This window comes from Rhea americana, unplaced genomic scaffold (genome assembly GCF_003343005.1).
Source record: "Rhea americana isolate MKP2758 unplaced genomic scaffold, rheAme1 scaffold_67, whole genome shotgun sequence".
NCBI classification, from domain to species: domain Eukaryota; kingdom Metazoa; phylum Chordata; class Aves; order Rheiformes; family Rheidae; genus Rhea; species Rhea americana.
Genome location: NW_028186834.1, coordinates 1,333,103 through 1,360,774, shown reverse-complemented (window position 1 = coordinate 1,360,774; position 27,672 = coordinate 1,333,103). Strand labels below are relative to the sequence as shown.

The 27,672-nt window shown below is 38.3% G+C and overlaps 1 protein-coding gene across 1 annotated transcript in view; it reads left to right on the top strand.

Annotated features, from left to right (window-relative positions):
* Window positions 1–27,672, top strand: part of THSD7B (thrombospondin type 1 domain containing 7B) — a 260,059-nt gene that overhangs the window by 69,022 nt on the left and 163,365 nt on the right. The window contains exons 5-7 of the mRNA XM_085320933.1: window positions 1,179–1,348; window positions 13,142–13,297; window positions 14,970–15,167. Coding sequence (XP_085177059.1) covers window positions 1,179–1,348; window positions 13,142–13,297; window positions 14,970–15,167 — 524 coding nt within the window. The remainder of the gene's footprint in view (window positions 1–1,178; window positions 1,349–13,141; window positions 13,298–14,969; window positions 15,168–27,672) is intronic.

The window sequence follows — 27,672 nt, the reverse complement described above, 5'->3', positions numbered from 1 at the left end:
CACAGAGTTACAAGACAGAAGTCTTTTTCTGTAGATTTATCCAGTTRTGCTTGAGCTTACAGCGATCAGTCATCAGGCCAGCAAACATATGACATTTTAACAACGATTTAAAAGGACAGAGCATTTGTTTTGAGGAAAGAAGGAAATTACTTGCACATACTAAAACAGTAAAAACTGTATGGAAAGAGTAAACTATGGAATATAGAAAACAAAGATATAAGACGGCAGTAATATAAAAAGATTGGTTAACAAAAACAATGTTTCTAAGATTTGAAGTCAGGAAGCTGAAGGAAGACTTCATGCTTACATTTCTTGAACTGATTCTGTGACCTGTTAATTAAAATGAATTATWTCTGAAAAAATGCTGTATGAGAAATTTGCCCTCCGTTTCAAGACATGACAGTTTTTCCTTTCCTTGATATGCAATACTCTTTTCCTTATAGTTTTAATGTGTTGTTCTTGATGCTTAAACCAGGATATACCAATGACAATTGTTTATATAGTAGTCACATATTTGTGCCCAAGAACATTATCCTTTTTTGAAAACCATTTATGTTCTTTTGGGGTGAGCTGAATACAGAACAAAATTTTTTTTTGCTACATCTTGCTATATATCACAACTTCTAGAGAGAAGAATGTGAGAACTAAATTACTTTAGTCAATTCYTTGAAAGAATTAGTAATACTCTGGGTCTTTATAAAACTGTCACCTATAGAAAAACTGCCYAGCGCTTGGAACTCCATTAATGTATGTAGGGTTTTAACTATTAAGTGCACTTCAGAATGAGATGTTTAGTTATTGGCTGAGAGAGGGAAGTTTAGTGGTTGGCACACAGGGTAGAGAATTAGTTTTTTCACTTAATCRAACCTTTTGTTCCTCTTTTTGCACCCTCCTCAGAAGATGTTATGATGATTTAGTGTTTTAGGATGCTTTAGAGATTAGTACTGTGTGAGACGTTTTACAAGTATTACTAACAAATGACAAATATTTAACAGTCATAAATTTAACATTTAATCTATTTCCAAACAGTATTTGTGTTTAACAAGGAAGAGTTACTGCAAAGAATAAACTCATTAGTATTCTGAAGAATTCCACTTTTGTCATCTCGCAAGCTACCACTGCCTCACCCTCTGTCTTTTCAAAACTGTTGTTTTATTGATTTTCTTTTACTTCCCAAGGTTTTCATGGAGGACTTCTGAGTGGAAAACTTGCCAAGTGTCTCTCCTCCTTGACCAGCAGGACCCTCGACACCACAAGCATGTAGCCCTTTGTGGAGGTGGCATACAGATGCGGGAGGTATACTGTGTCCAGATCAGCCTAGAATTTGGGATGCACAAACTGAAGGAAGGTACGTGCTCAGAGTCATTCTGAAATGCCTGGCACAGGCAGCTGTGACAGAGAAGCARAAAGATACCATAACATGCAGTCTTGAGATGGCTTAGGCTAGCTGATGCCATCGTTGCAGTGACGGTCGCCGATGAGGGTGTTTCTGGGTGAGAGAAGGAGCAGGAGGGCTGYGTGGCTCTGTGCAGGTTCCTTGCTTGCCCTGGGACTGCCAGGAGCCAAAGCTTTCTRGGGGTGAGCCCCTGCCGGTTGTGTAGATATATTCATATGGGGGGTTTTGGAGGACAGAGAAGGAGCTAGATTTTCTTTACCAGTCTTCCTGGTAATTGAGTTTCCTTCCTGACTCATATATCAGGTAGCCCATCCCTCTGGTAGCTGAATCCATTTATCAGTATTTTTAGTCCTGGTTTAGAGTATAAAATAAGATGTCACACTCCATTCTGGATATGACTTTAGCCTCTGCTTCAAATTGATAAACAATCTTTCTTGTGATTTGAAGGGAAAAGCCAAAATAATATTGTCACAACTTCTGAGCAGACAGACAATTTTTGGACTCTGGAAGTGAGTTATTTTCCTTTTAGAAGAATAATGAGTAGATACAGATGCATGATGAATAATTCATCTTGGTCTATTTTATTTACTGTATGTAGCGCTCCTGTAGAATATGCTTTTGAGCAGAGATGGTGAGATAATAAGAACACAACATCATCTCTTAGATTTATTTGCTTACAAAGCCAAAGCAAATGTTTCCTAGGGCACGCTGTGTGTCCTAGCATCCTACACAGACACTAAGATTTTAGAAAACTAGACTCGTTTTAATCTCTGTTCAGCCCATACATAGTTGCTGCTTCACCTGTTCCAAACATCTGGTGCTACCTTGCTCTCCTAACATGAAAAGGCTCCGTTGTTCTGCATAAGCAAGTGAAGCACATCTGTTTCCAAGTAAGAAGAGTCTCCTCTTGAGAGGAGCCTTGTGTTTCTTGACTGTCTTCACCATTCTGCCACCTGTGTGATCCATGCAACCACTGTGGGGCAGGTCAGTGGGTAGTAAGGTTTAACTGTCTGGGTTCATTCACATTTTTTTATTATTTTATGAAGTTATTTTCACCATACCAAGGCAATATTGCTAATTTGCAGTAGACCTTAGAAAGTGGAAACCACATCTACCAACAATGTAGCGAAACATAAATACAAAGAGGGGAAAACCTAGTGTCCTTCCCTATTACCCAGTAATATTCAGTGTCTCTCATTTACTGGCTGATCAATTTTTGTTCTTTGAATAATAAGGAATATTGGCTTCTCTTGGCTCTTTTTTTGGTAGTCTGAACTGATAGAATAGTTTTATTTATTCACTGGAGTATCTCACATTTTACTGTACCATTTTTTCAGTGCTGAGGAGAAGATGGGGAAGTTAATCTTTCTATGTTTAAGCTCATGTGGAGTCTAACAGTTACTAATGAAAATACAGTAGTTTGTTTCTTCATCTTGATGTCCTTAAAGGGATCATTCAGTAAGCAAACAAGTGAGTCTAACAGGATATTACTATCCACCACAGTGGATTTACTTCCATAGAGAATTTGGACCTAAGCACAGTGACATATGTAAAATAAGATTTTGTCCCATGGTCTTTCCAGCAGCATTCTTGAATAATATGTATTGAATTGTTCTTGGAGACAGGTACTAGCTGTGAAGTATTTATATACATTGCACCAAGCTCTTTTATCCCTGCAGGATCTCTCTCGCATTCTTTCATTTGATTGGTTTTGTCATCTATTTCTTCTTTTATTAAAATGTATGTATTTAGAATTAAGCCTCTGTTTTCTTGAGTCCCTATATACCAGTTATTCAGTCCTTGAAATCTTTTGATTTTTTTTGATTATAGAATTCTGAATTGAAAATACTGAAAATTAACAACTTCCGTCTTGGTATTATTTCAGAAATGTATTGATAAGATTTCATATTTTTTCCCCCACAAAGAGGTGACCTAAGACATCCCTACCATAACCCAAGTCTAGTTAGTTATTGCTTAAGCATTAGGGAAGAATTCTGTACTTATAACATGGGTGATAAGTGAGAGGAACTTTTCTTGCTTATCAAAAGAGTGCAAGGTGGTCTGAATGACCATGTGAATTTAAAAAGCGGCTTAAGTTGTTTTTCTATTCAACGTTCACCTAAGAAACCAGTTTTGTACTATTCTTGTTTCATACCAATAAAAATTTGAAGTAATTATCCCATACCAGCTTCAGCTGAGTTTATGATCTACTATTTGGAGGCTTTCTACCTCCAAATCTATGAATTGTTGTCTTCTAATCTTTGAAGTCCCATATAATATTGTTGCATTTGAAGACTCTTCCATGTGTTTAGATGAAGCTGTCCGGGAATGCTTGGTAAGTGTTTAAAGTGTTGTGTGATTCAGATATCTGTATGTATGGATAAGCCAATATATAGAAACCTTCATTTTGAGAACTATACTATTTTTCATGGTATTCGTGCTATTCTGCCCATCCAAGAAATCTACATTGTTATTCTGCTGTAAGACTTTTGTTAATTGTACGTAATTAGGTTTAAAAAGGTCCTTGTGTTTTTTTTCTTTAAGCATATCACAGAAATCTTTAAACTGTTTAAATTTATAAGGCTGATTTTTCACAGAAAGGTAGCCATCTAACAATTGATTTATTGTCATTCATTTTATATCCGGAGATAGAAGCAGCAGATGTGTTTGAAATGATGTTGCTTTTATGGAGGAAACAAGTTTTGCACAAAAAGCAGCATAGAATATGTACAGTGAGCAACCCTGCATCACAGCCCCAGTCTGTCCTGTCTTCCCATCATCTGAGGATGCCCCCTGATCTCTGTGCCCAGAAGTCCCAAASCTGGAGAAAACTGTAGAAGTAAATGGTGGTAGTTACCCATGTTAGTACCTCCTTTTAAATGTTAATCTGTTCACTTATATAGATGCTCTAGCACTTCAAAATAAAGAAGAAATGTAGATCTTCAACTTATTTTCAGAACTGTTTCGTCCCTCTTCTGTAAGGGTAGTTTTCTGGAGCAAGAGAAGATTTTGAAAGTGTTGATTTTATAAATATTATCTGAAAAGTAATAATTTTAGATAATTATTCAAATAGTTTTCTCATAAAAATTTGAGTAATGTGGATAAACATCACTGACTCACAATCCTCAGTGTACTAAAAAAAATATACATTTGGTAGCAGTATGGAAGAGTATTATACAATGATCAGTTTATGCAATCTCTCTCCTCATTTGGAGATACAACTGTCCTTGCTTTCTTACCCAATCACATTAAATAAGTACACTAATACAAGAATTAAAATTCTTTTAGAGTCTAGGGATTGTGTCTGTGTTTTTCAAATTGTGAAGGAACAGATGAAGTGCCTACATGGAATCTTCTTCAGGAACTTTTGCTTTCTGTTCTGGAAGCCAGGGAATATCCTTTTGTTTTTTAATTAAATTTTGCTTTGGGGACATTTCTAGAGATTATAACTCTTTATCTGTAGTCTAGGGGATAACATTCTTTACGCAATTCTCCAGAAGTGTCGTCTTTCTTATCTGAACTAGTTACYGGTCGTCCCTTGCTGTCTCTAGTGACTAGGACTGCCATTTTCTCCATATTTTCTGTAGCTTTCTAACTAGGGGTCTGCTTGCCCTGTCATTCTTTCATAAGATTTGTGCTTTATATATCTTGACATTTTTTCTTTTTACTTCCTTGAATGAGATCCAATTTACCTCTCACTTTCAGAATTTTCTTATAAAGTTATTGGAGCCTGTCTACTTTAAGTTCTAATTATAGGACTGAAAAGACCTTTGTGAAATGCTGTTCTTCCTTGAGACTTCTTTATTGTTTTCCCAGCACAGTAAACTTTACTAATAAAATTTATCTCATATTACCGCCTGGCCAACAACTCATTGCATCTTTCAATCTTTGTTATTTTCCACCTGAAAATCTACATTTAATTCTGCAGGAAGTTCTAGAAATTTGCTTAATATTTGTTTGCTTAATATTTGTCTCCATCATATTATTGTCCATGATATTTATTTATTTATTCTTGGATTTTAATATCAGATATACCAGTGAATGATCAAAGTAGCTGATCACTCCTCCCGATACTGAGGTAATATTTCCCTTAATATTAAAAACATGAAAAATATCATTCTAGAATAATAAGCCTAATCCTTAAATATAGGCCCTTCATTGTCCAAATATTACTCACATTCCTTTTTCTAAAAGTTAATAGCTCTTCAAACGTTCTTCCATTTGCAATTCTCATCCCTCTTAATCTATCAAAGGCTGAATTATGATTTAATTGAAATCTCCCAACAAAATACCTTACCTCTCCATAACAAAACTTATTAAGATTCTTAGTAAAACACAGAAAAGAAACTTGACTATGCTTAAAATGTATAGGGATAATTTATTTTTGGATGATTTTTGATTTGAGTGTATCTTCTTTCTATTGTCATCATATCGTGTTTTAAGATAAAAGAAATAGATTTATCAAATTAATGATATCTTTGACTTTTGTCATTTTCGGGAGCAATGGAGTAATTGTGCTTTATTTATTCTTAGATACCTTTTGTTGTTACCTTGCAGAAATTTTTCTTGTGAAAGTCTTATTTAATTACATTTTAATTCCTCTTTCTTATAAGATTTATGCAGTCTGTCTGCTGTTGATAGACTTAATTTCTTGGTTTACTCATTCCACCATAGATCTTATGTTTTGTTTTTAGGATTCCATCCAGTTCATCTTAGATCTGATTTCTATGTTTTAGAAACACACTATGGTGTGTCACCAGTTGTAACAACAGAATATATTGGTTAAAACTCCTTTAATCTCTTTAAAGTTCAAGACTTAGTAAATATTCAAGTAACTTTTCAGTATGAATAATGTTACTTTTTGATCCATCCTTGTGTATGGCCTTGCATGTTTTTGTCTTACAAGTCACTTCATTGGTGTATCCCCAAACAGTCAGAAAGCATTCCTCTGCCCTCTCCTTCCAGCTCTGATGATTACCAAGCCCTCCTCGTGTGGGTTTCCAAGGATGTGGGTTCCTTTTTTCCTTTTGTCTTTTCCACAAAATGTTGAACTTTCTCCCTACTTCTGATAGACAGAAATGTCTGATCTCTTCTTACCTGGTGAGAAGATTTTTGGACTATTCTTAATTCCTGTATGAGAGATGTTTAGGCGATGTTTTTTATTTTTTCTAGTTCAGTGCCTCTCTGGAGTTGCTCCAAGATACATTTGAGGACTCCCCTCTTCCATTCCCTATATTATTATGGATTTATTCTTATCCCTTTCTTTCTACTCTTTTGGGGTTTTTGGCTTAAAATACACATTTTTACCTGTTTGGTATGCTCYATTTCTTAATCCGGATGCCATTTCTTTTCCTGCAAGTTCTTCTGCTCTGAATCATGATCTTCCARTGCATGCCGTTTGGGAGATTAATGTGTCAAATTGGAAATACAGCATCTGTTCAATAAGCTATGGAGGTAGTTTCAGGAAGTGAAAGACGTCAGGGAAGAGTGCTATTTGCACAGCACGCCGTCGTGTCCTTGGAGCGCTAGCTGTCGTGCGAACCACCAGTTCCGACTCCTCAGAAGCTGTAAGTTGGTGGTGCAGATTGTTAACATTTAAGACTGTTCCCATCTTGCGTGTCTTTGGAAAGGGACTGGGTTGTTGCAGAAAAGCTGTCTGTAGCAGTTGGCTGCTGGGTATGCGGTATTTGACTGAGTGYGAGCCCTGCCCTATATTAAATGAGCACTGCTTTTCAAATTTATGCCTCTGTGCAGGAATGGAAAGATTGATTTACTCTGAGGAAATTAGAATTTAGGGACTTTTGATGCTTAAATCCTGATGTCTTGTCTGGTTCATAAAAAATGAAAAGGAATAGGTTAGAGTGTGTTAGTGATAAGAAAACTTGACTAGGAACATAGGGGAAGGATAACTGATGGTCGGCAACGGATGAGAAAATTTTTGTTTGGCTGGCTGATGATTCAGCAACAGGATAATCCGGCATGTAGATTAGGTGATCAAATTCACTGAAACCAAGTTCTCAGGGGGAACCCCTGTTCTCCCCTGCCCCAAACTAAACCAAAATGCCTAAGCATCTCCCTTACCCCAAACTAGTTATTTATTCTTATTTATGTTATATAGTTATTTATGACCTTCCTGGCTAGAAAAGATGAAAAATACACCTCTGAAGTGTAAAATGTATTCAGACAAGCCTGCATCAGATTTATATTGCTGTGATGCCGAGTTATTGATCTGTAAGCTCACCAAATACTGAGCAGAATTTACAAGATTAAAGTCACATAACGGAAAAATAAATATATAACAGCTGGCTTATTCAGGGGAACCTGTTAGAAACAAGACAGCAAATAATAATAATATTTAATTCTTTGGGGTCCTTGATGATATTGTTTAAATGCACATTTCTAAAATTTGAGTTCAAACCCATTAGGGAAATGCCACCTATGTATTTTAGAGGTATAATATTTTCAGTTCTTTCATGTCTAGAAACTAATTAAAGTGAAATGAAAAGAATACATACAAAAGACTTTGACAGTGAAAAAATATGCCTTCTAAAAGTGCCTTAAAAAGAATATGCGTTTTTTTTGTCAACAAGACATTTGATGTGACCATGAAATATTTATTTCATCAAAAATACATTTATTTATATAGCTTGCTCTGGGACGCAGCAAATAATATGCTTCCCCATCAGTTTGCATGAGATACTAGCTTTTAGCTCAGGTCTTTATCTTTGAAATCTGAAAAGTTAAAAGCATTTGTAATTTGTAGTTATTTCCTGCCACAGGAATTAGATTGATTTTATTCAAAATCATGAAGATTTGTTTTGAGTAATTTTGCCCGCTGTCACCACGAGGAAGGCGAGCTGCGTTGCGCTCAAGCCATGCCCTCGATTCAGATGAAAGAGCAGGAGGACTCGCGGGTGGCCGTCCCCGGGCTGGGGCGCTGCGAGGAGCTGCCGGAGCTGCCGCCGGTTCTGGAGCGGGACGCGTTAGAGCGAACCCGGGTTTGCGCACCGGGCCCCAGCTCTGCTGCTGCGAGGCGTGAACATCGTTCAGATTCCCTTTTCCCTTCTCACGGTTGCCTTTACTGGCACCCCTGCGTCCCTCTTCCCTCCGCTTTTCTTCTTGGACGCTCTCAACTTCTCTTGTCACCCGTGGTCTGAACTCACCGCGGGTGAGTGCCCCGGGGAAGCACCGCGTTCGGTGTGAAACCTTGCCAAATTTGCCTTTTCCGTTGATAATCTGYATGAAGTCTGCCAAAGCGAACGAAGAGGAGAGCCCAGCTGGGATCAGGATCCTGTTGTACAACAGAGGGAAACTTTCTATTCACTGAAATGCTAATAATCTATGTCACTTCAGTAAAGTTGCAAGCATCTTTATTGTTCTGAAGTGCATTAAACCATTGTCGCTCTTGGCAATCTGCTATTAACCTGCTTTCGTGCTGTGATTAGCCTTCTATTCATACTTTGTTTCCTGTCTATTAAATAGATTTTAATTGATAATAGGACTTTAACTTTGTGCCTTGTGGCTTCCAAACTAATTGATTCTTTTTAAAAGCATAAAGCTCCCTTTCCGTCAGGTGCAGGGTGCATTAGGCTGTTTTAATGGAGTGGTGCAATGGGCTGGGATCGGTGCCATTTGCAGGCTTGCTAAATTGCATTCCCCGGTTCTCCTTTGTCTAATCTTCTGTTYTCACTCTAAAAACAAATCTTTCAGGTTAAAGAAATTACTTTCAARTGTTGTGCTGGTTAATCCCTATTATGCTATACACAGGTAGGTGTTTTTATAACACGGTTCTCTCCCTTGTGGGTTTCTCAAGTAATTTCACTTTGTATCGATTCAGGAGTCTTTGGTTTGTAAGTCCTGGCACAGGCAGTAAGAACATTTACAAAGATACACCATTGATTTCTTGAACTCTGGTAATAACTAATTTGACATACTTTTGCCAAAAGATATTGTAAATACCTGCATTTGTTGCCTTAAGATTTGAATGTTAACTAAAACAAAGCCTGTGTCCATGTAGAAGAGAGAGTTCAGATGTTCTTTATTTGTATTCTGGATACGTTAGAGGTATTTAGAAATGTCTCACATGGCTGTTAATATCAGAAGTATTTTTTTTTGTTGTTGTTCTAAAGGGGAAATGAAGTTGAGGTCCAGGAAAAAGTTATTTACCTCCTGGAGAGTGAAAAAGTAAATTTGAAAGGAATCACTTCAACCAAAATGCAGTCCTTTACCTCCTCTCTCTGCTTGACCATCATTGCTTTTTAACTTAGTATTGGTATATGTGCCTGCAAGTATGAATACATATGACTACATTTACAGGTGATTTATTTATTGGCTTAAAAATACATTATGCAAATAATTGTATCAGAGCTGATTTCTTTTTCCATTCTCCCCAAAATCAGTATCCAGGACCACAGTGAAAATATATTGGGAAACAAGACACTTTAGAACCCAATTTATTATCTCCTGCTGGTAGTAATAACCTGAAAATAACAGCAAATAGTAAAATTCAAACTTCAGGCAGACACTGGTGCTGAGAACAGCTGTAGTTATATTTATAAAGGATAGATTCAATATAACAGCTATAGAGATGTGCAATGTTTCAGAGGCTCCCAGATTAGTACTTGATTGCTTTTTCAAATTTAGTCTATAGATTGGAAAGAGAGGATTTTTAAAACATATGAACAAGTGAAATAAATACAGTGCTACTTGAATCAGAGATATTGCCTTCCCTTCCCACTCTTTCCTTCCCTGACTCTTGTTTCTACCTTTTTCTTTACCCTCCCAGAATACTAGACAAATACTTCTCCAAAGCAAATAATTCCATAAAAATGACTCTTTCTRTGTGAATATAGGAAGATGCCTTTACAAAGTCAGTTAGTGAACAAAATCAGGAGGCTGTCCAKTATTTAAAGACGGGTCTAGCAGCTCTGTTCACCTGCCGTGGGCATGCCGTGAGCTGGCTTTCCTGAACCTTTGCAACGGCACATCCCTGTGCCGGCTCTCTGCGCCCTTTGGGAGGCTGCARTCTGAGAGAGTTTCCGCATCTAAAAGGTTCGTGGAAAAAGACACAGTGTAGTTAATTGAAGAAGGACATTTATTAGAGTATGAAGAATAGCAGTAGTCCGGAGGATTCTGTGGGGAATGAATGCTGCTTTTTAAAAACGTTATATGACTCATGCGTTATTGTAAGGAGCTAAATTAAATTGTGACTGTTAAGGGGAAGCTAAGAAGAAACAAAACTGTGTCAAAGAGAAAGTAAAGCTTGAGAAATCCTATCGGTGGCCAAAGGACTGAAGAGAGCGATTGCTAGCATCCGGCCAGGCTCCTCGCCAAGCACGCAGAACTAGGGGCAGTCGGTTCGTCCCGGGCTCGGGCGCCGCGCTGAAGGAATCCGCGGGCGGTTGTGGAAAGACGTGACGGCGTCGGCGTGATGTGGCGCCCGCCGGCAGCGCGTGGTGGGGCGCTGAGCCGGGCGGTCGTCGCGGTGTGCCCGCACCGGAGCGCTTGGGGCGCCCAAAGGGGCGCGAGAGCAGCGCTCCTCTGCCTTGGGTCTTCCTCTCGGCTTCGAAATCTGTCCCCGTTCCCTCCTCGCTGTAGCTTGTGGCACAGGGCGAAGGCATGGTCACGAGACCGAAAGCAGCCGAGCCGAAGCAGGCGCTCCGACAAAAGTCACATCAAGCTTTTTAACAGAACCGGTGGAAATCAGCTGATGGAAGTGGGAGTTGCCTATCAAATGGCTGACCAAATCAAGAAGGTCTTTCCTAGAGAGCTCCTGTGGTCCATGCAGTCGCTGCTTCTCATTGGAAATAGAGGCTTCTTATAGCRACCTGTTTCTTTTAAAGGATGATGTTGTATACGTGCTTGTTAATGCAGCCTGTTCCTTTTTGTTCTTTTCTTGTTCCTGAAGACTTTCACCAGAGGTTTATAGTTGGTGCAGTGGGAGTATAAACTAGCACAGGCCTAGAACGTGTTACGATATTTCATTAATATAATCCATGCATTTTCTAAGGTACTTTTTTATAGACCATACAGAATTACTTAGGGAGGTGGGAGAACCAGCAGTCTTACTCTAGTGACAAATATGCTCTTGGTCCTGGGAAGTCAAAACAGGAAAAGAACTCCCGGTAAAAGACTAGGAATCAGCCCAAAGGAGAAGAAGAGCTGGAAACTGGCCGTGAGAGAAAGGAAGGTAAGGATTTCCTCCAAAGCAGGRAGGAGTCTTCCTTGGCCTACCAAAAATAACACATTCCTTCAAGTTGTTTGTTGTTAACTTTCCTTTTTTTCTTTTTCTTTTCTTTTTCTTTCTTAAACTAAAATTCACTGGTTGCAGCCATTCAGTGTCCTGGCTGGAGAACCTACCAGCTTTGTCTAGTGATTAATTTTATCTAGTGATGAAACAGTTTTTCTGTATAAGTTAATACAGAGAAAAGAGACATTGCTAACAATGAAACCTGGAGTATAGCAGAAGGGGACTGGACTTAATTCTTTGAATTAACTGTATGTTCTGAAATGTGTTTTTTTTTCATTTCTGCAAGTGAGCTCTTCAAAAAACACTACGCACTTTTGCAAAGCTTAATGCTGAAAGGCAGGTTAAGTGATGCATGAGGCTGCTTGGTAAAATAAATACTCTTATCTTTAAAACTCTAATATTTATCTCATTCTGTCCATCATTTTACTTGCACAGTCTCTGGAAAAGGTCTGTTTACGTTAGCATTCAGGTGRATTGGATTTATGCTGACTTGTAATCTCGAAGAGATCATGTCAAAGGCTGTATAGTGTCTAAAACATTGTTCTGAAAGTCTTTTTACTAGTGTGTTTTCTTTCAGGTCAGAATTAAATTTCAGCTGTTAATATTTAATCCTGTTATTCTGAGGAGCTGGAATCATAGGCATTGATGCTATTGATACTAGTCTTATGTCTCAGCTTCAATACTTGCAGATCAAAATTTATTGGGATTTTCAGCACTGAGATCCTGTGTTTAGAAAAAAAGAAGAAAAATTGTTTTTTTCTTTAAATGATTTAAGTGATTCATTTTAAGGAAGATGGTAAAGTATCAGAAAAAGAAAAGATTGCTAATATATTGGGCTTATTTTTAAAATCCTTTTCAAGTCAGTTCTATGCATGGAAGCAAAGAAAAATAGACATTAAAAATAAAAAATGAGGATAAAGCAAATTCAGTAGCTATAAAAATTAATGAAGTCTTGGTGATACTATGGCACAGTAAACTCAAACAAGCCTTTGYCTTTTGAAAGACTGCTTTGATATTGATTTATCTAAAGGGACAGCCAAATTCAGCCCATAATGTAATTAAAATGCACTATCATGTAATGACTCAGAAGACGGATTTAAGAGTCTTCTTCCTTCTTTTCCTGTTCACCCTCCCCCCCCCCAAAAGTTAAAAGGTGAGAGAAATAAATTGAAAGCAGAGATCTCTCATGATAAGTGGGTATACAAAGGGAGCTGTCTTTTCTATAGTTTGTATCGATGCGGTTGGTGCTTGGCAGATTTGGGGGTCTGGCGTGGAGCTGAGCCTGGTCCCCTGCAGCAGCGTGAGCGTCGGGGCTCCCCTTGGGATGCCCCYGCGCCGCGGCGCCGTGGGACGAGGTGTCGGGGTACCCGGCGATGAGGCTCCATTCCCTTACTCGGGCAGCGTGGAAAACAGGCACCGAACTTACCCATTAAAATACCTGGTTGCCACTACTTTTTTTTTCTCTTTTTCTTTCTTTTTTTTCCCTCTTTTCTTAGTCACTAGACCTGTTGATGGGAAGCTGTGCCTGGGCCCTGTCCCCGCTGCCTCCCAGCTCTGCAGCGTCCCGTGTCCCTCGGAGTGCGCCGTTTCCTCCTGGTCGGCGTGGGGCCCCTGCGCTCCCGAAAACTGCCAGGATCGCCAGGGAAGACGAGGTGAGGGTTTCTCGTAGCACTGCGTGACCTACGACGAGTAGCATTAGGCGAAGAYTGCAAGAGCAACGGTGTCAAATTCCACGCTGGGAACTCAGAACTTGATAAGTCGTTCTCCGATAGAATGAAACGCTTAGATGTGCATACAGGAGTGGAATATTACCTTTAAAGGGTTTTTGCAGTTATTTTTGAAAAAAATGGGTAAGATTTTCAGCCTGATTTAGGTCCTTTTATCCTACACTGAACTTGTACAAAGGGAGAGTTTTCTGAAGTAGCGACTGCAAAGCTCCGAACTACCTGGCTGTTCCTCTGTGGTCCCCTTCCAGTCTCACCAAATCCCTGGGTATTCAGGAGGAATACAGAATTCCTCTTGGGAAGTCAGTAGACTCCCCCTTGAATTTTAATAGAAGTGGGAGGGAAGGAAGAGCACGGCAGAATCAGACCTGAGGTATGTTGGCACTGCCAGGCTGTAGCTTAGGCTGACCTGAGAGTTGGTTCTCGTTGTCCTGCTTGTTGTTTAGATACTTGGAGTAAGAGCGTGCACAGAATATTGCTTAATACCCCTCACATCTTAATTGCCCAAAGTACATCTTCTTTGCTTGGAACACTCTGAGTTTCATTACAGGACTTTTCCTTCCATTCAAAAATATACTGAAAAGCTATTATTGGAGGATGTGTCAGGCAATGAGTATTATTGTTTGGAAATTACGATGTTTTAAGAAAATAATAAAGATTTCTTAAGTGATTGGAGCTGGTCAGAATTTTTCAAATTGAAAAAGATTAAAATACATTTTTTCTTAATGCAAAGGTTTGCAAAACCTTTTCATTTTTAAATTATTTTGAATGATTTCTTTTTACTGTTTAGAGAATCATGAAGTTCAGTCTGTTGTATTTTCTGGAATGCTTCATTTTTTAATTTTGTTTTCTGTTTCATGATTAGTGCGTATTTTCTTCTGCCTTTCTAATTTCTTATCATTTACATAACAAAACTTACTGAAAGACACTTGCATTTAGTTCTGCATTTTTTATAGCAATATGACTTTTGGTTTTATTCAGAAGGAGGTAGATCCATGTAATCAATTCTTTCATTATTTTTGTAACCTTTTTCTTCCACTTTATGTTCAAATCTACCAATTTGGTAGGATGTCATTTCAAAGAGGTCTGGTATGCATTATGTATCACAAATCCTTGCATCTTCATAAGGTGGAATACTAATTTCTTGGTAAACTGCTCTGCTGTGTCTCAAAACATGTCTTTTCATTAGTGGATTCCTTAGAAGAGTGTAGATGCCTTTTATATCTTCAATTTCTTACGTTTCTCTTTTTTCCTTTTTCTTTTTTCTTTTTTTTTTTTGTTTTTTTCTCTCTCTCTGATGTTATTGTTACCTTGTTATTTGGCTGCTTTTCCTTTTCATTTCCAAATACAGGAAATAGCAAAGAAATGTGAAAAATTTGTGCTTTGGGAGTTCTTTACTCAACAGTAGATTCTGCATGCCAGACTGTAGGCACATACAGCCAAATACTGTCCCAATCAATTCAGTAGTTGCAAGTGTTGTACTCTTGTTTATTTTTGTATTCCCTAGTTCTAYATACCTCATATTGTCCTCTTGCTAGCAAATTACTAGTATAAATATTTTTTTGCAATTTTTAAGCTAATTCAGTTTCTCTTTTTTCAGGCTTTAGAATGAGACGTAGACATGTGATCGCAGATTCTGTGGGCACTCTGGCAGATTGTCCGCATTTAACTGAATCTATTCCTTGTGAAGACCCAGTGTGTTACGAGTGGATCATTTCAGAAGGAATGTGTGTGACTGACCATGGAAAATGCGGGCTTGGAAGCCGCATCCTGAAAGCTGTATGCAAGGACAATAAGGGTATGTAACTGTATCATCTTAAAAACCTCTTATTTTTTTGTGCCTTCCTTCAAAATGTTTTTTTGTTGTTGTTGTTGAAGAGCAATTGCAATTATTTACAGTAGATCCTCATAGAATTTTTGTGAAACCCTCGGATTTTGGAGTTGATCACAGAAGTCTAGCTTTAATACTATCTGGGATTTTGCTTGGAGCCTTCTGGTCTCATTCTAAATGAGATGACTCACCAGTGTAAGTTACATATTGTCACGATGGTGTACAGTGCACCCCTTTCTGCTGGCTATATCATGATAATAGTGTGATACTAATCACTTGATTTGCCCTAGGTTTTTTTTTGTTTTGTTCTGTTCTTGTTTTTTCATGTCTTGTACTGAAGTAGGGCTTCCACTGAGGCCAGAAGCGCTGTGACCATTAACAAAATTAGTCTGGACCTTTGCATTTCTTCTAGCCTGAGTTTATAGAGTGCATTTCGAGTGCTTATCTTGTTTTCACAACCTGCTTACAAAATGATGCTAAGGAATGCTTATTTGTGCTGCCAAAATTAATACAAGAACTAGATGGCATATAAATGAGATGGTTGTACTTTACTTACTTGGCAGCAGTTTGAGACCTGCAGCCTGTTCAGTTTACAACTTGTTAATAATGAAATAAGTACATTTTTATATGACGTTTACAAACAACCAGCAAGAGCTTATTGCTTGTACATGGTTTGAACTTCAGCCAGAAGTTTCATTTCTTGATAAGGTCAGCATTGTCAGATCTTTAGATTCAATTACATCGAGCCCGATTTTGCAGCCCTTAGTCACACTGAGGCTGTACTATAATCTCAAAAGAGGAAAAACTGTGGAGCTTTAAAGCCTAATATTATGTCTGAGGTGGAGAATTCTTCTATTACATTGTGCTTAAGCTCATCACAAGAAATAGTTCTAAATTGGTAACAAGATGCATTAATTGGCAAGTGGTTAAAAGTARTTTGTCATTTATGAGGCATTAGTAACTGATAGAATTAAATAGCAGTGGCTTTGCCTGAAGAGCAAAGATTCTTCTGAAATGCATTAAGAAATACATGTTGTTTTCTTGCAAATTTGTGGAAATAGAGCAATATCTTCAATCGTTACGAAATGACATAGCTAAAATCCAGTAGAGAGTGGAGAGAAGTCACTGAATTTTGTGCAGATGGTGTCCTCAGCTATGTGATCGCAGTTGTAGCTCCAGTTCTGCAGTGACCTGTGCAGGTGGATCCTTGTATTGCTGAGGAGCACCGTGTGCTTTGCTCTCCACAGCTGTGCCAACATCTATTTCTGTGCACCAGCTGGAGACACTGAAGGAAAAGCAGGTAACATGGCAAATGTTCACGGATCTTCGCTCAAACTGTTCTCTCAGGTTAAGGTTCCTTGAGGCACCATGCCTTTGAAGTGTGTTTTCTTTAGCTAATTGTTCATCAAGATACTCTTAAGTCTCACAGTACCTTTTTCACTATTATTTCTCTGTGCATATTCTAGTTGCAACAAGCAATGTTGGAACATTCTCCCCCTGCTCTCTCCTGCCCAGGGCAAGTATTGTCACTATACTGAAACATTATTCTATTTTCTAATTTAGAAGATTTTACAAGGAAATATCCAGATCACTAAACGGATTAGAAGCATTAGTTCATACTACTTTTAAGCTGAATCTCTAATCCAGTAGGATAAGAGCATCAAAATCCTTAAAGTCAAAGTTGAAAATGTCAGTTTATCCTTCTGTCAATCTGGTAGTGCTAATTGCTTTGTTTATAAACTTTGTTCCTTGTATAATGTTCTCTTAAGAAGATTACCACTGAAATAATTGGTATATTTTCCAGGATAATAACTGGAGTAAGCAGCAGAACTGCATGAAGTGTTTTGCTTGGGATAGTTGATTAGTTGGTAGCTGGAAGCTGATAGGAAATCATGAGAAACTGCAAAACGAATCAGCTATGAGTGAAGCAGCAAAAGGGCTGTGGTAGTGCTTAGCATTTATACAGAGGTTCAGAACACTGTGCAAGTAACTGCGCTGATGAAGGCATTTAGGGTAGCTGCTGTGTGTGTTCTCGTTTACTTCAGTGTCTTTTGTAGAATTCAAATCTGTAGCCTAAAATCCAGTCATTTCTGTAGCCCTTGCCCAGCGTGGTTACTCAAGTGTTCCCACTGAATGCCTAAAGAGGGAAATAGTACATTTTTTGGACCTTGTTAAATGACAAAATCCTATGTACTCTCTTCTTAACAGTGGAGTTCATTGGGGCTGGAGTTTGTTGATTTGGTAACTTGATGCTTCTGCATAGCCCTGCCTGCAAGATGTCTTCCTTTTCCTGTTGATGCCAGGCTTTTTGGCACGATGCTCTCCTCCTACTGCAGACCATTAGCTGAGTTGCCCTTAGAAGTTGGGATGTGTCCGCCCTGTTTGTAGCGGGTGGGCTGCAGAGCAGCCACACACAGCAGCTTCCCAACCATCCCTGTTCTCCGCTGAGCTCCCAAAGCACCTGCCATGATAAGGGGCGAGGGGTGAGGGAAGCGCCTTTCTCCAGCAGAGAATTTGGGTCCTTAATGAAAGGGCCCACCTGGTGCACACAGCATTTTTTCCTAGCRCAGCTGGAGCCCATCATTTATGATTTGGAGCAGTGAGGGTAGGTGAGAATGTGGGAGGGCTGAAAAGGCCGTCGTCCTCTCATTGCTCTGTGAGTGCCAGCTCTGCCTGCTTCCATCTAGCAGTATCTCTGATCTCTGCCGATAAGTTAGTGGGACTGTGCGCTGTGGTGGTGAGAAGCTCTTAGTGTCTGGTCCATGACCCTTCAGTGTGCCTCTTCTGTAGGATCTGCGGGGAATGGTATAATGAAAAGCAGGCAAAGAAATAATGRGTAGAATTGGAAGGGAACTGTATCAGGTGCTTCTTCCTAATAATTTTTTTTATCAAGTTGTTCATTAATTAGTTACTAAAGTATTGTGGTGGACAAAGGATACTTTGGGTAAATCCCATGTGAAGCCAAAAGGCTGGCACAGGAAAGAGGGATGATGGTACTGATTGCGTGCCTGTGTGATGAGCTCCGTGGATGTATAACTCAGATCAAAGAAYGTATTTGAAAACTCTTTGCATTTGCAAACAGCCCAAGAACTGTTTCTAATTTTTCTCAGAGCTGCTATGTTAACTTGTTCAACAAGGAATTGAGTAATCTTCTGCTTGTAGTGTATTCTTAATCAGATTGTTGTATGTATTTGATATTAGAAATTTGGGCAGGTCTTGTACATTGACTGGATGAAAATAACTCTCTGAAAACTTTCCAGTTCACTTGCTTTCATTAAATATTGTTGCTCAATAAATGCCAAACCACAAGCACAATTAAAACCTTATTTTAAAATGTACCTGGGCAGTAGCAAAAATGTATTTTGTTTCATTTTTTGAAAATAAAGACTGTAATTATCTTTTTTGTGCTSTGCCCTTATGGTGGTGGCGGGCATCTTGCATAAGGCTTAATAAAAAGAAYGCAACGTTTTAGTAGTTTGAAGAAAACCGAAGATTATAATCGAGTAGAGACTRGCTCAGGGTCAGCAGGTAAAATGTCAGTCCAAACCGGAATTGGTATACCTTCGTAGGCAGTTTCCCAAACTACCCATTTAGATGCTAAGACAGGCAACTAGAGTCAATGTGTAAATGTTGTTTGGGTTCAGGCTGACGGAAGACTGTAGGAACTCTATTCTTATTTCACATCTGTATTAGGCTATATTAAAAATACGTGAATAGATTGAATACACTTGTGAACAGAGCAGTGATTATGGTGCACACTCTGACCTGGGTTCACTTATGATACATACTTAGTATATGTAAAAGAAATAAAACAATAAATTCCTGAAATAACAAATATGATTCATAGAAATAACAATTCATTTTCCAAGCATTTTGTAAACGTTTCTTAAAATACTCTAAATGAAATCTCAGCTATCAACAATATTCTAGATTGTAAAATGTTTTTCAGAAGCATATCCACAAGTCATCAGTCTGTTTTGGTGTGATTCCCAGGTGACCATTAATTTGCTTTTGGCTGTCATGTATCAACCTGACAGAGGAGGCACTAGAATAAAGTCATTTCCTCTATGATACTGAATAACCTAGTGTCCAAATAATCAAAAATATAAACTTATATCAAAAAGGGCTTCATTTTTTTTAATCCGTAGATCAGCAACAGACTTTAATTCAAGGATACTCTTATTTTACTGAACTAAAGTTTAGCTGACTTCTAGTTAATAAATGTGATCAAGGAAATGTGATGCAGATCAGTAATAAAACAAGAATCTGGCACTCCGAAGCTGCTGAGTGATTAACGTTCCTTTCTAGACAGTCAGCTTGGGTATCTAGGTTACTTTATTTTGTGAGAATTGAAGTTGCCGGGTTGTCTTCCTGCTGAAGAAAGTGTTTAATACATTTTTWAAAAAATACAATTAATTAGTTTTCCATCTGTGTAATCTCTTTGGTTCTAGGCAGTCAGTAACTAGAACATGACAYTTGTTAARGAAGACAGTTTTTTGTTTTGTTTTGGGTTGTGTTTTGGGGGCGGGGGAGGGTTATAGACACCTATTTGCAAATTTTGGTTTACTTTGACAATTTTTTCTCTAGATCTGGAGGAAAGYTTCCATCGAGTCAAAATGTTTTCTTTTAGCTTTTTCTGGATTGTACATTTCATGTTTACCTCTCTATAAATGAAAGAGACCAATTTTAAAGCAAAACAAAACAAAATATTTAAAAGAGGATGTAAGTAATAAAAGCAAAATATTCTTTTTACATTGAAACAAACATTAGTTTTATCTTGATATTACCTTTTTTTCCTAAATCCTCTCCCAATCTCTTTCCAGTCTACTTTTTTTTTTCCTTCTGCATTTTTTTCATTCTTTTTTTTGGTTCAGTGCCCAAGCCGAAACCATTATTCACACAATTCTATTGACAGAGCAGACATTAAAATCCTGTTGGAATTCAAGCAAAGAGTAAAAGGAAGTAAGGTAATCAAAGTGGTGTTATTTTAAGATCCAGTGTTGTGTTCTGCCAGAGCTTGACAGTGAAACTTTGCACTTACAGAAGGCTGAAGACTCTTTGGGGGCAGAATATCAATAATGCTGTGTTTTGCTACCTGTCTGTACTTCCATTTCAATTGCATTGTATCTTTTGGTCCCCAAAATTGTCCTCGGCCGAGACAGCTTGCAGTGTGTATGTCGCTCAGTGTAGAGTATTGCAAGAGGCATGAACATTCACAGCAGCTTTGCTTTTGGCCTTGTCACTAGCCTAGGGTAATTACATGGAAAGTATGCATTTGTCTTTTTGGAAGAAACCAAGCATTTACAAAGCCTATAAAAGTGCTCTGAGCTCTTCAGAAAGAGGTACAAAACCTGGCTATTTTTATTGCTGATTCAATGCATGAAGCTAGCAGCTTTCTCAAAATTTCTGTTTTAGATTTATATTAGATCAGAACTGTAAGAATTTGTGTGGAACTGCAAAGTCCATGTCCTTATTTGAATTGGAGTGAACTCTTCATTTTTACTGTTGTTGCTGGTTAATGATGCAGAATAAATTTACAGTCCGTTTAATTTCTCAGAAAAATGATTTAMTGTGTTAAGTTTACTGAAAAACTTTTAAATATGTTTTTTTTTGCCATGTTAGAATAAGTTTTTACATCTTCATACATAATGTCCAGTGACACCTCACAGTATACTCAGGTTGCTGAGTGTTTCAGAAATCCTGAAGAGTGGTATGCGGTTTGTTGAGTAGATTTGAGACACGTTTCGTTGTAGTCAGGAAAACTTGACTTACTCTTGGAGCAGACTGCCTGTTCCGGATTGTTACAAGTTGGGATAAGTGGATATAATTATGTCCATCAAGCCTTACCTCCCAGCAGCTGGTGCTGTGACAGATATTTGATATCTCCTGCTGGAAACATTTAGAAAGACAAGATGCGGATTGTGACCGTTTTGGGGATGGTGCATTGACAGCTGGAGGACAGGCACCATCATGAACTCAAGTGAACTTACATCTTTGCATGCTCTACTGAAACTGGTGTCTGCAGAAGAATCAGAGATCAGCTTTTTAGTTAATGTTAGGGTTGGTAACTTGCTGAAAAGTAAGACAGAGGCATAAGGATCGTACACTTTCTTTGCTCGGTCACATTTTAATAGCTTAACTCTTTCAAGATTTTAGCAAGCATATAGCCCACAAACCAAGGAGGGCAGAAACCTWAAAGTCTATAAGCAGTTCTTGTAGTAGCTATACTTGCGTAAATATCTGTGCCTTGGAGTCAGGCATACTGTGTCAAAATACAGGGTGAAGTATCTAATGTTGGCAAACTGGAAGTGTTTATGGGCTTGGGTCTAGAGGATAACCTCACATGTACTTTGATTACTTTCCTTTGCTCGAGCAAGTTGCAGGCGTTCTCAGCAGCCGGTATCGAGTTCTGCCGTGTAGCTGGCAGAGATCCCCGTGGAGATGGCTGATCCACAAGGAAATACGTTGAGTGGGTTAGGCGTATAGCCAGTTCTCCTCCTCCCGATGTTTATTGACAGAAGGCATTAGATCTCTTTGTGAAGAAGTTTGTTTGTGTCAGTTGAGGTAAGTGTGAGCTGGTGGTGCGAAGTGCCTCACGGTTCACTTGTGTGAATTCCTGYGCAAAACCAAGATCCTTTTCAGTATCTAGTGCTCCTTTTTAGTACCTAATATGGCCAAAAGATGTTTTTCAAGACTTCAGAACAGTGTTAAAATGGTGAAGGCAAAGGCCAYTTCTTGCCTGTGGCTGTTTCGGAAGAGAAGAGATGATATTTTCAAAGATCCAGCTCCCACTAGCATTAGTGGGAGGGAGCAGCAGGTGCTGGTTTTCATGAAACCAAGCTGATAACACGTGTAGATTTGGAGCAATGGTTCAAGATAGGCCTCTAAGAAATGGATATTATAACATTAAGGAAAGTATAAACATCACTTGTTACTGCAAGATCTGTATTGTCCTTTTATGTTTTAAATGTTATGGAATAAGTTAGACATTAGTTGATCTGCGTTTGTGATAAAGGTTACCTAAAGAGCATGGTGTGTGTATATCCTGTAGATCTGTTACGCTGATGCAGTAGGTTTGAATCTACTGTATAAAAGGATTAATATTTCTATACTAGGCTATCAAAATGTGTAATTTTTAACCATTTATTCAAAAAGTGTTTCTAACCTTTTTTTTTCAGGTCAAAGGAATCTTTTTTTCAGTCTGACACCTTTTTAAATTTCCCAGTTACAAGACTGAAATAATGTTCGTTGTATTTTATAACAGCACATGTATTTATAGTTATTTTTTTTAGTCTAGAAAGTAAACATTAAAGGAGATTTTTTTGCCCCTCACAATATATTGCAGAAAAAAATCCTGTGTTGCTTAAATGAGAAAAAAGAAAAATACCTGTAAGTGCAAGTAGCAATTCTTATTTTCTCAGGGAAACTGAGCATACAACATAAAATTCCTTTTTGGTTGTTTTCTTTGAACTAAGTATAACTTCACATGTATGTTGAGTTCATTTTCTTTTTAGAGATTTATTATATTGCTTAGGGAACACTGATTAAACAGAGGGGAGATACAAATGAGCAAAGTAGGATCCTTTCTGAACTCTATTTCCAAATATTTAAATGGTAGATAGAGAATGACTAAAATTAATCCAAAGACTAATATTTGTTTACAGAAGAGGAAGGAGACTAGAAGGATCATTTTGTAAAGCAATATTAGAGACCAGATTCTTCTAGATCTGTGACCTAGCAATGGCTGAAGTTACCAGGAGGAACGCATGGGAAGGGTGAATCTCATCGATAAAGGTTATGATTTTTGGAACTAAACAAGTTAAGAATTTCACTGCCTTTCTTCTAATGAACGGAAAATGGAGCATACATTGGTATTTTCCTTACTTCTTGTGTATCAGTTGATAACACTTGCGTTAAGTCTCTCAGAGATCCAGTGCAGTGCTCACAATAAGAAGTAGGATTTAAGATATGTTTTTTCCTTCTCATCCCAAGTTGTCTTTGAGTCTGGGAGAAGGCAGACTCTGCAGTCAGCCCTACAGGCAGAGAGTAAAGCACTCTCCAAGGCGTTGTATGTTGTAGTCCCATCCTCTTTGGTTTGGATATGTGAAATAACATGAGGGGATCCTTTAAAAATAACCAATAGCTCTTCATCATGTTCTCATCAAGGGTATTTTCATTTGCTTTCATGTGGTAGAGCTTTGTTAGAGCTTCTTCAGACAACTATGACAAGGGGCACATCACAGAACCTCCTTGGGCTTTAGTTTCCTGTCTGTAATATCCCCCTGAAATACTGGATACAACACTTTGAGGCTGTGCAGGCAGGAACCTATCAYTGAGGCAACTGTTCTGAATTGTCTGTTTTGGAAAGGCAGGATGATTTGCAGAAGTGTTCACAAAATATTTACTTTTTAAGAAATAAGTGAAGGAATAAGGAAAGGTTGATATTCTAGATACATGTGGCAGCTGTCCTCCCCTTATTCTAATCCAGATCTCCCGGCCATGCCCTCAGCTGCCTGCTTGGCTGTACTGCTCCCCTCTGTATATCGCAGCCCTTCCTTCCCGTGYGCCGGACAAGCAGCTCGGGGCACTGGTGCTCCACTAGCTGCTGTCCRGCCAACAAAGCACAGCAGATAACTCTCTCCTAAGGATGGCAATATCTTGAGATTTTCTCCACTGTTCAGCTGCTARTTCAAGTAAGTGTGTAAATCTTTAAAAGACTGACTACTCTGTCAAATTTGGTTTAAATTAGGAAGCGGTTTCAAAAGTTTCTGCAGTTTGGCAGATGGTTAAACAGCATGATGGTGTATGCTCATTTCCTTAGGAAGAGAAGCTAAACAAGCCAATAGATTATAATGCACTAGAAATATTTTTTAAATTCTTAATAGATGAAAAATTGTCCAATTTCTGCTTCAGGGAGTATACTTTGAAGAACTGGTAATGAAAGTTATTTTAGTCAAGACTTTTATTTTAGTCAAGACTTTTTTTTCCAGCAGAAATACGCAAAACATTATAAAAGTGTAAAATCAACAGAAGATCATTAAGGTAAACAAAAGCCTGGCCATATTTTATTGCATTCCATATGTGAGGACTAGTATGCTAGAATCCAAGTTACGACATAACTCATGAAGGAAAAATAAGTTTCAGAGTGAGTTTTGAGAATCTACCTCATTTTGCATGAGGTAGAATTGTTTAAATTCTAGGAATTTAGTCTCTTCAGGTAATGTGGATGAGAGTAAACTAAACTCAGTTCTGCAAACAATTTAATGTGTTTTCAGGATTGCGATCCAGTTTAGTAGTGAATATCTACAGCAACAGACTATGGCGTTGGTAGCCTTTGCGCTTCTGGCTGCAGAAGGGTTTGGTGCATGCGGAGATGGATGAGGGAATAGGTGGAAGTGTCAGGGCAGAATAAGGAGCTGTAAGCAGGCTGCAGGGCTGATGTCCTCTGTATCTGCTGTTCCTCAAGCAGGGCCAAGGAGCGAAGCCCAGGCATTTYGTTGTGCATGCTGCACTCTTGGCTCAGGAAGGAGGTCTCACAGAGCAGCCTGGGAAGTTAATCCAGTAGCCATCAGCAGTAAGTTTTTTCCCAAGTTTATATAAGGAAATCCTTCTATGATAACGTAAATAGACAACTTCTCTCATTGGTCTCTTACCATAGCTCCTTTTGTAGAGGAAACAGGAGGGTAATTTAAGCCTGTTTTGCTTGGGTGGCCCTACAGAAGGGTTTTTTCTATGGCTGATTCCTTCTGTGCTGCACCTAGCATGTTGGACCTAAGTGACTATCTGAGCTCCTGAATGCTATCGAGTGAAAATTGAAGTATTGCACTTTCTTTGAGTTTCTTTTTATCAAGCTGTTTATCAAGTAGGCTGATTAAAACAAATTTAGTTACTTGTTTTGAGGTTAATGGGTGCTGGAAGTGAAGGCTCTTCCCTTCAATTAAAATATTTTGACAAACTTTTCATCAAGAATTCAATAGATAGAAAGGTTGGACCAATTTGGCACTGAAGGGATTGGCTTTAGTGTGTGTTGTTCTCTCATTTTCAAAGTAGATCTTCCTCTTAATTCTAATTAAATGTTATAAAGCCAAGATACCCTGTTTGGCAGCAATTTRCAATTTGTCAGGTGATGATCCTAATGGAAAGAAAAATACATCTGCTGGAATAGTAGAGAAATTGCAGAGCAGTGAAAATGGCCATGGGATACAGGTTCTAACTGTTTGTGAATACTTGTCGGTAAAATTCCTGCTGAATTCAATGCTCTCTGTGGGAGTGAAGTCAAACCCTCATGTAGATTGTGGGCTGTGCAGAGGCACAGTTGTGACATGAAGTAATGGACTACAAACAGCTAGAAAAGGGAAGAACTCCTAATTCTGATGTAACTTGGAAGCCAAAGTATTATTTTTAAGTATAGATTACACTTATCACATTTATTTATCTGTGTTGAATCTCATATTTAATAGAAGGGAGCTTTTATAAAGTGTTGGAGTGAAAGTGAATTAGTGAATTGAGAAAGATTAGCTCTTTGAGAAGATTGAGATCAATTTAAATGCCATTGTTCAGTGTTTTTCTTGCTTGAAGCATATCTGTAATTATCTAAAACTGAGTACTGCATTTGTTTAAAAGAGTTAAACAAGTAACAAGATAAGGTTTTTCATAATTCCTTTTCAAATAAACAGCCTGTTCAATTTGTATCTTTAGGCAGTTGGCCAAGGGAACATATAGAAGAGATGAATCATCTCGTATCGGTGGGATGCCTTTTCCAATTTTGAAGCTGGTTTCTTCCATATGGTGCAATTTTAATGTATACTTTTCTGTGGTTCTGAGAACTGGTGCATTTTTTTCAAAAATTCCTACTGAAAAGTGGGCATGGGACATGCTCAAATCTGTCCTGAGCGCTCTGGTCTGTATTTTACCATCTGATGACAGTGTTGCCRAATGTTCCTTTATATTGATGCAGTGATCACCAAGCCCAGAGCAGAAAAAACACGGAACAAGAAAAATGGGTCAACGCACCCATGCATACTGGGTCAACATGTGTGCCACTGAAAAGTGGTGCTTTTTCCTTTCACATTATAAAGTAGCTATAAAAAGTCAAGTCTTTTCTGTAAAGAAAAGCTGATGCCCCAAACGGACTAGTAAGCGCTCATAAATTGTAGGGTACACAGTTAGGGTATACAAGAACTACCTAAGAAGGTAGTTCTTTTGAAGTAGCTATATCCATGCTTGAAGCAGATGAGGGGCAGGGTTTTTTGCTGGCTGTAATGCATGGTAGAAACCAAGATGATCCCATAAGCTGGAATTCTGTTTTTGTTATCAGGTGCAAAATCTAATGAAGCAAGAATTCCACCTGGCTTCACCAGATTTCCCACTTAATGCAAAGTTAGCTCTGTTCTGTTGTATGTTTAGTGCTGGATCAAAGGCGAGTAGAGCCAAGAGGGCATTTTGTTCTTTTTCTTGTTGTTTACAAATAAAGCTAACTGATTTGGTAACTGTCTTGGAAACTCACTGAGGCTGTAAATTTAGCAGAGAGCTCCCTGGGCATGCATAGATCTAAAGGTAATAGTTTCTCGCCTATCAATAAGTAAGTATCTTAAGACCTTTACTTTTAATGCTATATACAACTTAAATCCCAGGAAAATAATTCTACTCCTGCTGCTCATTTATATCATAGTAGTCTACATTAATTCAGACTAGGTTACATCTTCCTAATACATTATTTATTTAGGTCTTCAAAATGTCTGTAGTATTGCATGTGGTTGACAGAGCATATTTTTGTATGTTAATAGTATATGGCAACCTGTTTTCCCAAGATGCTTAAATAAATGAATGTCTTAAAATAAAGCTGTGATTTAAAAAGCCCATTATTTTTCTGCTGAAACCATAGCATCCTACAGCCTTTTGCTGATTTCTCTTCTCTACGACTGCCTGATTTTAATAGTTCTGAAAGGATCCTCACTTCTTTATTTCCTTGTGCAAGACGTACGTAGGTGAAGGGTGAAGTACTGAGCTCATATTTTCTGACAGTTCACAAAGCTTACACAGCCTTCTCATTCATTTTTATTTGTAAGTGAAGGTGAAACAAATGATGTACAATGCTCGGAAATGAATGRGTCCTGCAAATGAGTATTGGCATGTACATCTTCAGCAACGTATTAAGATTAAAGCGAGTTGTCTGCGATTCGATTGTGAAATTGCTTCTGTAGCTGATTTGGAGCTGCTCTGTAATAAGTTGTGAATACTGTAAGCTGGCCTGGTTAATGGGATCTTTACTAAATGAATATATTTGTATAGTTTAATAGGAGGATGCTTGGAAAAATTAGCAGGATGGGAAAAAATAGTCCAGGATAGTTGTTTAGCAGCAAGCACTGGAGCTGGAAAGAGATGATGCTGGGTTTGGAAAAGGCTACGGGATGCAAAAGGAAAAATCACCTTGGGTAGGTTAAGCTTTCCTCGGGGCTCACGCTCGCAGGGC